General features: G+C 54.5%; 1 protein-coding gene across 2 annotated transcripts in view; it reads left to right on the top strand.

Annotated features, from left to right (window-relative positions):
* Window positions 1-9,275, top strand: part of LOC306770132 (solute carrier family 45 member 3) — a 33,990-nt gene extending 24,715 nt beyond the window's left edge. For both annotated transcript variants that reach the window (XM_079258945.1, XM_079258946.1), the window contains exons 4-6: window positions 130-787; window positions 6,238-6,503; window positions 6,592-9,275. In XM_079258945.1, coding sequence (XP_079115071.1) covers window positions 130-787; window positions 6,238-6,503; window positions 6,592-7,038 — 1,371 coding nt within the window. In that variant the 3' untranslated portion in view covers window positions 7,039-9,275. The remainder of the gene's footprint in view (window positions 1-129; window positions 788-6,237; window positions 6,504-6,591) is intronic.
* The last annotated feature ends 3,252 nt before the right edge of the window (window positions 9,276-12,527 follow it).

Genomic DNA, 12,527 nt, shown 5'->3' with positions numbered 1-12,527 from the left:
TGCCGACTTAAGAGCAGAAGCGTCTCACGGCAGGCGGATGTTTCTGAAGACATGTTCTCTTCACAGAGACCAGGCTGACAGATGGACATCATTTTCACCTGCTTCTTTCTTTTCTGTAATCTGTCCCAGGTGTTCTTTCTCATCCTTGGTGTGGGGCTCCTTGACTTTTGTGGACAAGTGTGTTTCACCCCGTTGGAGGCGCTCCTGTCAGACCTGTACCGGGACGAGGAGGACCAAGCCTTCGCCATGTTCTCTTTCATGGTCAGCCTGGGAGGCTGTGTGGGTTACTTGCTTCCTGCGCTGGACTGGAGTCGTGGACTGCTTTCTGTTTACCTAGGCGGCCAAGCAGAGTGCCTGTTTTCCCTCCTTATCCTCATCTTCGTCTCCAGCGTGCTCATCACCATGAAGGTGTCAGAGGAACCCCCGGGTGTCAGCAACAGTCTGGCAGGATCGGGGTCTATACTGGAGGCAGGAGCCGGCGCCGTGGAGGCTGGCCGCTGCGGCATGCCGCGCTCATGCTGCTACCTCCTGAAGTGTAAAGTGAGGCTCCTGAAGGCCGGACCCCTGCTCTGCTTGCTGAGAACATGCTGGTCCATGACCCCGGCCATCTTCAGGAGCTACTGCCATGTCCCCCGTGTGATGAGGCAGCTGTGCGGGGCCCAGCTCTGCAGCTGGATGGCGGTCATGTCTTTTATGCTTTTCTACACAGACTTTGTGGGAGAAGGTCTGTACGAGGGCGTTCCCAGTGCGTTACCAGGAAGCGTGTCGAGGCAACAATACGATGAAGGTCAGGTTTCCTCTTCATACACGATTCTGAAGGTTTTTCTCTACATTTTCACTGTGATTTAATCTTTCTAGATGTGATTTTCATTGTGGTTTGTTCATGTATAAGAACCAAGTGGCAACCTGCGGCGGTTAAAAGTGAAGTCGATGAGGAAGTGTATAAACCTGCAGTTCCCCCTTCATCCACTAGGGGCTGCAAAACAGCAACAACATGTTTACAACAGAAATAAACATGTTTACAGCAGAAATAAACATGTTTACAGTAGAAATAAACATGTTTACAGCAGAAATAAACATGTTTACAGCAGAAATAAACATGTTTACAGTAGATATAAACATGTTTACAGCAGAAATAAACATGTTTACAGTAGAAATAAACATGTTTACAGTAGAAATAAACATGTTTACAGCAGAAATAAACATGTTTACAGCAGAAATAAACATGTTTACAGCAGAAATAAACATGTTTACAGTAGAAATAAACATGTTTACAGCAGAAATAAACATGTTTACAGCAGAAATAAACATGTTTACAGTAGAAATAAACATGTTTACAGCAGAAAAAAACATGTTTACAGTAGAAATAAACATGTTTACAGCAGAAAAAAACATGTTTACAGCCTGGTTCAAAAATCCATTTTAGGTTTAATAGGTCAGGTTTACCTTCATGACCGTGACTTAGCTTTAGCCTGCTTACCTCGGTTAGCTGGTTAGCTCCTGTTAGCTCGGTTAGCTCTTAGCTACAGAAAGCTCGGAGTTCACTCGATGTCAATCACCCACCATGACGCTCACAGCCCCCCTCTCAGCTCCACCTCTTTGCCCATATTTGTATTTTCCGGGCGAGACGACACGCATGCCCCTGCCAAGATGGTGATGGTAGGAACCGCCCACCGAGCTTCAATTCAGCTCTTCAGAAACCTACGGGTGATGTCAACGGAGGCTCCGCCCATCTTTTATATACAGTCTATGACCAGAACATGTCGTGTTCTTTGCAACCCGTCGACGCAGCAGGCTGCTTGGCTTCGCCGACAAGAAACATGGATCTTCCCACCACTACAGATCGTCTGCAGAAGCAGCCCGCTGAAGCTTGGATGATTATAAACTCTGTTTTAACTGAGGATCTGCTTTTAGCTCATCTGAAGACACTTTATCTCAGCATTCCTGATGTTACCTTCCACCTCTGCACCTTCAGGTCTCTAAACAAACAGTTCTGTTTCCTGCTCAGTAAATCGCTCTCTCTAATCTCGCCGGACATGTATTGTATTGGTTATGCAGTCATACTGAAGCATAATGTTCAGGCAGATGAAGCCAGAGAAACATGTTGTCCGTGGCGAGGACCAGAATAGAAGGACTTCTGTCTGTGTGGAGCAGCCCTTGCTGGGAAGGGAAGATTAACGAGCACAGAGTGCCATGCTGGAGTTAAGTGTTGCCGTGTAGTATCTTATTTCACTCCATTCTTTGCAACAGCTTCCAGATACTGTCCAGTTTTTCTTTTTACCCTCAGCCTGCTTTCTCACCTGCTCTTCAATCGTCCACCCTTTTCCTCTCGTCCGTCCACGTCTGACTGTCCTTTTCCTCTTTCCTTTCTTTGCTGCCTGAGCTTGCTGAACCCCGAGGAATGTCACACTCACAGAGAATTAATGTCAACAAATCAGCACACAAACATGTTCATTCTTGTCAGGTAGACGGCCAGAGCAGTGAGTTTTAGATCCGTCTGAGTTTCCTTTAATTCCAAACACAGCGGATGTAATGAAACCACATGATTCGTGCTGCAGATGCTGCTCGGCATGAGGGCATCTGCTGTGTTTATAGTAGCATGACCCACTAACCACTTTCCTGTAGGAATCATGTCTGCATCTCTGAACCCCCCCTCCATTCTGCTGAGCTGAGATTCAACAGCGTCAGTCTTGTTTTTGGGATGTCTTTAGGTTCTGTAGTGTTTGTAAAGAGAGCTTAGCAGCTTTGCTTTCATGCAGTAATGTGATCCTCGTTTTCCCTCCATGCAGGTTAGCGTGAACTTGTGACCCCGCTGTCCACAGAGAGACGCTCAGATCAGGCAGATATAATCACTTCCACACATTAATGCTCCACTTTAAGAGACGAGGCGCGGAGACAGGCTTCATGGGACAGAAACTTTATCTGATATAGAAATGATTTAATTTAAAATGTGTCATTCGTTTTTTATTTAATCTGATTAAACATACGAGATTAAAGATAAAACTTTAAAATAATTTCATTCCTGCATAAAAGTAACCATCCATTTCAGGAATGTTGTCAGAGCTCATTCTAAACATATTTTTCTTCATAACACTTAATTTTAGCCTCATTTTTACTCATTTAGTGAGAATAAAAAGGAAAAACAAACAAACATGTACCGTTCTCAGGTGGTTACCGAACCCCTCCGCCCCGTTACCAAACCGCTTCGCCCCGTTACCTAACCCCTCCGCTCCGTTACCAAACCGCTTCGCCCCGTTACCTAACCCCTCCGCTCCGTTACCAAACCGCTTCGCCCCGTTACCTAACCCCTCCGCTCCGTTACCAAACCGCTTCGCCCCGTTACCTAACCCCTCCGCTCCGTTACCAAACTGCTTCGCCCCGTTACCTAACCCCTCCGCTCCGTTACCAAACTGCTTCGCCCCGTTACCTAACCCCTCCGCTCCGTTACCAAACCGCTTCGCCCCGTTACCTAACCCCTCCGCTCCGTTACCAAACCGCTTCGCCCCGTTACCTAACCCCTCCGCTCCGTTACCAAACCGCTTCGCCCCGTTACCTAACCCCTCCGCTCCGTTACCAAACCGCTTCGCCCCGTTACCTAACCCCTCCGCTCCGTTACCAAACCGCTTCGCCCCGTTACCTAACCCCTCCGCTCCGTTACCAAACCGCTTCGCCTCGTTACCTAACCCCTCCGCTCCGTTACCAAACCGCTTCGCCCCGTTACCTAACCCCTCCGCTCCATTACCAAACCGCTTCGCCCCGTTACCTAACCCCTCCGCTCCGTTACCAAACTGCTTCGCCCCGTTACCTAACCCCTCCGCTCCGTTACCAAACCGCTTCGCCCCGTTACCTAACCCCTCCGCTCCGTTACCAAACTGCTTCGCCCCGTTACCTAACCCCTCCGCTCCGTTACCAAACCCCTCCGCCCCGTTACCTAACCCCGCCGCTCCGTTACCAAACCGCTTCGCCCCGTTACCTAACCCCTCCGCTCCGTTACCAAACCCCTCCGCCCCGTTACCCGAACCCCTCCGCTCCGTTACCAAACCGCTTCGCCCCGTTACCTAACCCCTCCGCCCCGTTACCAAACTGCTTCGCCCCGTTACCTAACCCCTCCGCTCCGTTACCAAACCGCTTCGCCCCGTTACCTAACCCCTCCGCTCCGTTACCAAACCCCTCCGCCCCGTTACCTAACCCCTCCGCTCCGTTACCAAACCGCTTCGCCCCGTTACCTAACCCCTCCGCTCCGTTACCAAACCGCTTCGCCCCGTTACCTAACCCCTCCGCTCCGTTACCAAACTGCTTCGCCCCGTTACCTAACCCCTCCGCTCCGTTACCAAACCCCTCCGCCCCGTTACCTAACCCCTCCGCTCCGTTACCAAACTGCTTCGCCCCGTTACCTAACCCCTCTGCTCCGTTACCAAACCGCTTCGCCCCGTTACCTAACCCCTCCGCTCCGTTACCAAACTGCTTCGCCCCGTTACCTAACCCCTCCGCTCCGTTACCAAACTGCTTCGCCCCGTTACCTAACCCCTCCGCTCCGTTACCAAACTGCTTCGCCCCGTTACCTAACCCCTCCGCTCCGTTACCTAACCCCTCCGCTCCGTTACCTAACCCCTCCGCCCCGTTACCTAACCCCTCCGCTCCGTTACCTAACCCCTCCGCCCCGTTACCCGAACCCCTCCGCTCCGTTACCAAACTGCTTCGCCCCGTTACCTAACCCCTCCGCTCCGTTACCGAACCGCTCCGCTCCGTTACGGAACCGCTCCGCCCCGTTACCTAACCGCTCTGTTACCAAACCGCCCCGTTACGGAACCGCTCCGCCCCGTTACCTAACCACTCCGTTACAGAACCGCTTCGCCCCGTTACCTAACCGCTCCGTTACGGAACCGCTCCGCCCCGTTACCTAACCGCTCCGTTACCTAACCGCTCCGTTACGGAACCGCTTCGCCCCGTTACCTAACCGCTCCGTTACAGAACCGCTTCGCCCCGTTACCTAACCGCTCCGTTACGGAACCGCTCCGCCCCGTTACCTAACCGCTCCGTTACGGAACCGCTCCGTTACGGAACCGCTCCGCCCCGTTACCTAACCGCTCTGTTACCAAACCGCTCCGTTACGGAACCGCTTCGCCCCGTTACCTAACCGCTCCGTTACGGAACCGCTCCGCCCCGTTACCTAACCGCTCCGTTACCTAACCGCTCCGTTACAGAACCGCTTCGCCCCGTTACCTAACCGCTCCGTTACGGAACCGCTCCGCCCCGTTACCTAACCGCTCCGTTACGGAACCGCTCCGCCCCGTTACCTAACCGCCCCGTTACCTAACCGCCCCGTTACCTAACCGCTCTGTTACCAAACCGCTCCGTTACGGAACCGCTTCGCCCCGTTACCTAACCGCTCCGTTACGTAACCGCTCCGCCCCGTTACCTAACCGCTCCGTTACAGAACCGCTTCGCCCCGTTACCTAACCGCTCCGTTACGGAACCGCTCCGCCCCGTTACCTAACCGCTCCGCCCCGTTACCTAACCGCTCCGTTACGGAACCGCTTCGCCCCGTTACCTAACCACTCCGTTACGGAACCGCTCCGTTACGGAACCGCTTCGCCCCGTTACCTAACCGCTCCGTTACAGAACCGCTTCGCCCCGTTACCTAACCGCTCCGTTACGGAACCGCTCCGCCCCGTTACCTAACCGCTCCGTTACGGAACCGCTTCGCCCCGTTACCTAACCGCTCCGTTACGGAACCGCTCCGCCCCGTTACCTAACCGCTCCGTTACGGAACCGCTTCGCCCCGTTACCTAACCGCTCCATTACAGAACCGCTTCGCCCCGTTACCTAACCGCTCCGTTACGGAACCGCTCCGCCCCGTTACCTAACCGCTCCGTTACGGAACCGCTCCGCCCTGTTACCGCCCTTTAATGCGGCAGACAATGAAAGAAACCAGCTTACTGGATATAGTGTGGAAGGAATCTGCTGGACTTCCCATTCCACCTTGGCTACTTGAAGAGACTTCAGGTACTGCTTGTTGTCTTGTTAAGTTGACCAGACCTGGGCCAGACGTAGCGAATCTCATCACATCCTGCCAGTTTACAGACGACCAAACTAAAGGCTTCCTGGCTCGGCCTGCCTTGTGGAAGCCATGAAGGAATGACCCGAGTCGGATAAAAATGTTTGGCAGTTTCTACGACAGCAGCAGCAGCAGCCTCCTTCAGCGGCTGGTTCTAACCGGTTCTGATCTCCTTCCAGGGATCCGTATGGGAAGTCTGGGCCTGTTCCTGCAATGTGCTACCTCAACCTTCTTCTCGCTGGTTATGAGTCGTTTGGTTCGTCATTTTGGGTCACGGTGGGTCTATCTGAGCAGTATGGTGAGCTTCACAGCCTCGGCGTTGGTTATCTGCCTGTCCAAAAGCGTTGCCTTGGTTACAGCGATGGCAGCTCTGACCGGCTATGCTTATGCAACACTGCAGACCCTGCCTTACACGCTTACCTGCCATTACCATAAGGAGAAAGAGGTAAACACACGAGTGATGGCTTCAGACACGAGGATGGTGTGGATAAAACCTGCTGTCAGTCACTGGATTGTTTTTGTTCTGCTTTCAGGTTTACATGCCAAAGAGGAAAACCAAAAGCCTGCAGAAGAACGGTGCAACCGCCAAGCGGGACTCTGTTTATCTGACTCCAGAGGAAGAGACGGAGGACAGCTTGAACCACAACACAGGAGCTCCTTACAGACATCCCATCTTCAGCCAGGACAGTTATGAATACTATCCCATCCCGCCGAGCCAAAACGGCTCAGCGCACCGCTCCAACGGCGGAGCGGAGCAGGACGAGGAGTCGGGATACGACAAACGTGGCGTTGGCTTGGACTTTGCCATTCTAGACAGCACCTTCCTCCTCTCTCAGGTCTTCCCTACCCTCTTTATGGGCATGATTGTTCAGTTCGCGCAGTCCGTCACGGCCTACATCGCCTGCTCTGCCATCTTCGGCGCCGTCGCCATCTACCTGGCCAGTCATATCGTCTTTGACCAGAAGGACCTCAGAAGCTGAGACACGGAAAGACGTAATGCACTACTTTTCCCAGAATGCCTTGCGCTCATGCTGCATGCGCTCAGTGGGTTACGAGAAGGCGGCTGAGGAAAGGAGCGCTGAGCGGTCGGAGTTACCGACCACCTGGAGAGCCAGGTTCGGTGGAAACCAGAACCAGAACCTGGTTGTGTCATCCTTTCTTTCCATCTGTAGTCTCAGGTACCGTCAAGCAGTTTTACTGTAGAACCGATCAGATACAAAGCTACTCAGAACCAGAACTTAAGCCTCTAAAGACCCGTTCGGTCTGCAGCGGAGATTTTTCATCATTTCAACTAAAACTGAACCCTCGTCATGCATCACCTCCTCCTGCACTGATATTTAGAGACATTCGGTTAAAGAAGGCTCAGAATAACGAGCCATTGATACGCAGTGCCTCCGCCTGTTGCTAGGATACGTCAAGGCGCCCGCCATCTTGGTCCTAGCGACTTCTTCGACACGCGCACGTGGACGGCTGTTTGGTTTAAAAACCAGCCGACATCTAAAACAACGTTACATTTTTAGCTTATTGGGTTGATTTATGATGGAAACGTCACATTATCGTTGATCAATAATCAATGATCAATAAAGCCTGATTGGTTGTACATTAAAGATTCCATATGTACATCTACTTCATCATCACAAAGTAAAAACACAACAGACTGAAGATTTTACTGTATTTAACCATCATATTGCCAAAACAAACCAAAGTGAATATCTTCCCCTCCTGCCGGTAGAAAACATCGTCTTTCAGAACCAAATCCATCCACCGCGTTGTTAAACACGTTCATCAGCATGTCCACCCTCCAGGAGGCGGTACCGCCCCGAATCCTGTCCAATCAGAACAACCTTCCGTCTCGAGACGTCGCCTCCATAAAACACCAAACTCTAACGTGATCTGGTCAGGTGGTGTAAATAACTGTCCTTCATCCCGTCCCTCGTCTTCGGTCGTCCACGTGGAGCGGTGCTGACGGCAGAGTAGACACACAAAGCGTCTGGACAGCGGATAACACGGCTGTGAGGACGTCCATGCTGCTGGAAACAACCCGGTTATGTCCGTCCACATGCAGACGGAGTGTTCACACATCTTCACTTTGGTCGGAGGTCGTTAAAGAATCCTTACCGATGCAGGAATCTGTGTTTTCATGTGAACGACAGGCCGAATCAGAGGAAATATCTTGGTTTTGTGGGATGCCTGCTACATGTGGACACGGCCTCTATCTGCAGTTGGACCTGCAGCTCATACAGACCAGCAGCCTTCCTCAGGTCCTTCCTCTGAGACTCGTACTACGAATCTGTTCCTACAGACTCGTTTACGTTCAGTGCTAGCAAACCCCAACGCTCGATCTGTGCCAAGAAATCTGCCAACAACAAAACAAATGTTCCACTTCAGATGTTTCCGGAGCAGAAACCTGATGCTGTCGGGAACGTCGCCAAGGGAAGGTGACTTAGAAAAGATGTTTTATTACTACAATGCAAACAGAAGCTTTTATCCCGGACCGGACTAAAGTTCCTCTTTGCAAAGACCGCCGTGGACAGGAGCGTGAAAATGTCCTCGGCAAACGGAGTTCCTGACGGCTTGTTGATGCGCTGCAGGTGATGCTTTTACGTCGACCTGCGAGGTCTTGCAGAAAACGCTGTCCGTACCGAGGTCCTTCCTGGTGATCCGGATCCGGTTTATCTGCTGGAGTCATAGTGAGACCTCGCCAGGACCAACATGGCGGCGCCGTACGCGTCTCGATCCGTATTTCTGATGCCTAAGCGGTGCGTACTACATTTCCCACAATGCTGCTCTCCATCATGATTCAGCGCCTCCATCTTTCTGTCTGCATCCGGCGACGATGCAGGACATCGCTATGACATCATCAGGGTGGTCTTCATTGGCTCGGTACTCAACGTGAGGAGTGACGCCGGCGGACGCGACGCTCCAACGAAGCCTTATTGTTCCCCGTGGGAGTTACGCAACCTGCTGTCCATTCAACTGGAAATATTCCAGTTTAGATCATTAAGTTCTCTGATCTGGTTTCTTCTCATCACCAGCATCTCCCAGCTGGACCAGTGTCCCATCCCAGTTGGATGAGACGCTCCACCCCCTGCTGGCTGGAGCCTGCCGGTGCGCCGTAAACGCTGACAGTCCCGACGGGCTTCTTATGTTAAATTCGGCGTGGAGGAGATGGAGCGCCGTCTCCTTGGCGTGGAGGAGATGGAGCGCCGTCTCCTTGGCGTGGAGGAGATGGAGCGCCGTCTCCTTGGCGTGGAGGAGATGGAGCGGCGTGGAGGAGATGGAGCGGCGTCTCCTTGGCGTGGAGGAGATGGAGCGGCGTGGAGGAGATGGAGCGGCGTGGAGGAGATGGAGCGCCGTCTCCTTGGCGTGGAGGAGATGGAGCGGCGTCTCCTTGGCGTGGAGGAGATGGAGCGGCGTGGAGGAGATGGAGCGGCGTCTCCTTGGCGTGGAGGAGATGGAGCGGCGTCTCCTTGGCGTGGAGGAGATGGAGCGGCGTCTCCTTGGCGTGGAGGAGATGGAGCGGCGTCTCCTTGGCGTGGAGGAGATGGAGCGGCGTCTCCTTGGCGTGTAGGAGATGGAGCGGCGTCTCCTTGGCGTGTAGGAGATGGAGCGCCGTCTCCTTGGCGTGGAGGAGATGGAGCGGCGTCTCCTTGGCGTGGAGGAGATGGAGCGCCGTCTCCTTGGCGTGGAGGAGATGGAGCGGCGTGGAGGAGATGGAGCGGCGTCTCCTTGGCGTGGAGGAGATGGAGCGGCGTGGAGGAGATGGAGCGGCGTGGAGGAGATGGAGCGCCGTCTCCTTGGCGTGGAGGAGATGGAGCGCCGTCTCCTTGGCGTGGAGGAGATGGAGCGCCGTCTCCTTGGCGTGGAGGAGATGGAGCGCCGTCTCCTTGGCGTGGAGGAGATGGAGCGGCGTGGAGGAGATGGAGCGGCGTCTCCTTGGCGTGTAGGAGATGGAGCGGCGTCTCCTTGGCGTGGAGGAGATGGAGCGGCGTCTCCTTGGCGTGGAGGAGATGGAGCGGCATGGAGGAGATGGAGCGCCGTCTCCTTGGCGTGTAGGAGATGGAGCGGCGTGGAGGAGATGGAGCGGCGTCTCCTTGGCGTGGAGGAGATGGAGCGGCATGGAGGAGATGGAGCGGCGTCTCCTTGGCGTGGAGGAGATGGAGCGGCGTGGAGGAGATGGAGCGGCGTGGAGGAGATGGAGCGGCGTCTCCTTGGCGTGTAGGAGATGGAGCGGCGTGGAGGAGATGGAGCGGCGTCTCCTTGGCGTGGAGGAGATGGAGCGGCGTCTCCTTGGCGTGGAGGAGATGGAGCGGCGTGGAGGAGATGGAGCGGCGTCTCCTTGGCGTGGAGGAGATGGAGCGGCGTGGAGGAGATGGAGCGGCGTCTCCTTGGCGTGGAGGAGATGGAGCGGCGTGGAGGAGATGGAGCGGCGTCTCCTTGGCGTGGAGGAGATGGAGCGGTGTCTCCTTGGCGTGGAGGAGATGGAGCGGCGTCTCCTTGGCGTGGAGGAGATGGAGCGGCGTGGAGGAGATGGAGCGGCGTCTCCTTGGCGTGGAGGAGATGGAGCGGCGTCTCCTTGGCGTGGAGGAGATGGAGCGGCATGGAGGAGATGGAGCGGCGTCTCCTTGGCGTGGAGGAGATGGAGCGGCGTCTCCTTGGCGTGTAGGAGATGGAGCGGCGTGGAGGAGATGGAGCGGCGTCTCCTTGGCGTGGAGGAGATGGAGCGGCGTGGAGGAGATGGAGCGGCGTGGAGGAGATGGAGCGGCGTCTCCTTGGCGTGGAGGAGATGGAGCGGCGTGGAGGAGATGGAGCGGCATGGAGGAGATGGAGCGGCGTGGAGGAGATGGAGCGGCGTCTCCTTGGCGTGGAGGAGATGGAGCGGCGTGGAGGAGATGGAGCGGCGTGGAGGAGATGGAGCGGCATGGAGGAGATGGAGCGGCGTGGAGGAGATGGAGCGGCGTCTCCTTGGCGTGGAGGAGATGGAGCGGCATGGAGGAGATGGAGCGGCGTGGAGGAGATGGAGCGGCGTCTCCTTGGCGTGGAGGAGATGGAGCGGCGTCTCCTTGGCGTGTAGGAGATGGAGCGGCGTGGAGGAGATGGAGCGGCGTCTCCTTGGCGTGTAGGAGATGGAGCGGCGTGGAGGAGATGGAGCGGCGTCTCCTTGGCGTGGAGGAGATGGAGCGGCGTGGAGGAGATGGAGCGGCGTGGAGGAGATGGAGCGGCGTCTCCTTGGCGTGGAGGAGATGGAGCGGCGTCTCCTTGGCGTGGAGGAGATGGAGCGGCGTGGAGGAGATGGAGCGGCGTCTCCTTGGCGTGGAGGAGATGGAGCGGCGTGGAGGAGATGGAGCGGCGTCTCCTTGGCGTGGAGGAGATGGAGCGGCGTCTCCTTGGCGTGGAGGAGATGGAGCGGCGTGGAGGAGCCGAGGATTGGCCACGCTGTGCAGACTAGAGGAGGGAAACGCCGGCAGCGGCTGCAGGAGGTCGGAGGTCGAAGTGCCTGCACATCTTTTTCCAAACATGTTTTGTACATAAGAATTTATTTATTCCGCTTTTATTTCTAAATGATGCTTTAATATGTAACTCTTCTGCGTCGCCTGCTGGCCGTTTCTGTGAAACAGATAAGTTATTTTAGAAGAAGATATAATTTATTGCAGCCTCTCGGCTTTCGGCTGCAGTTCTGCTGATAGACAGGAATCCTGGTTCATGTCTGAAACCAGCGTCGCTTCAGTACAACCACGCTGGAGTCACGCTGTTTCACGTCATCATGGCGGATCTGCGTTAGGCTGCACGGTGGCCTCACAGCAAGAAGCTCGCTGGTTCGATCCTCGGCCTTTCTGTGTGGAGTTTGCATGTTCTCCCCGTGTATGCCTGCGTTCTCCATGATGTTAGGTTGATGGGTTACTGCAAACTGCCCCGAGGAGTCCCTGCGATGGACCGGCGAGCTGTCCGGGGTGTTCCCGCCTTTCTCCCACAGCCTGCTGGGATAGGCTCCAGCTCCCCGCTTCATCGGACAGTTAGGATGAAACGATCACTCTGGGTTTTATTATTATTGGGATGTTTTTGTGTTTTTCTCAGATTTCAGATGTTTATCTTTGTTTTCTGCATTTAACTGTTTTTATCTGCTTTGTGGATCCAGACTGTAAAACATGCAGTTTCCACATTTTATACAAATAAACTGCATCGTCATGAAGTGTGTTTCTGTCTCTCACACACACACACACAGACATGGAGCTGGCGCCATCTTGTGGTTTCCATAGGAACTGACCTGCACGCGCGGGGGGCTGCTGGTGGCGTTATCTGTGCCATGGAAACACGCAGCAGGGGCGCGCGCGGGGAATGACGTGTCGTGTTTTTCTCCACAGTCAGACGCGCTCAGATATCATTATAAAACACACACACACAGGGGGCTCTTGCTCAAGGACACGTCAGGGAAGCTGACCTAACGGAGGTGTTGAACCCTGATCTTGTG

This window comes from Telmatherina bonti (genome assembly GCF_933228915.1).
Source record: "Telmatherina bonti genome assembly, chromosome: 2".
Taxonomy (NCBI): domain Eukaryota; kingdom Metazoa; phylum Chordata; class Actinopteri; order Atheriniformes; family Telmatherinidae; genus Telmatherina; species Telmatherina bonti.
The sequence above is the reverse complement of the archived record's forward strand: the minus strand, read 5'-3'. Positions and strand labels throughout refer to the sequence as shown.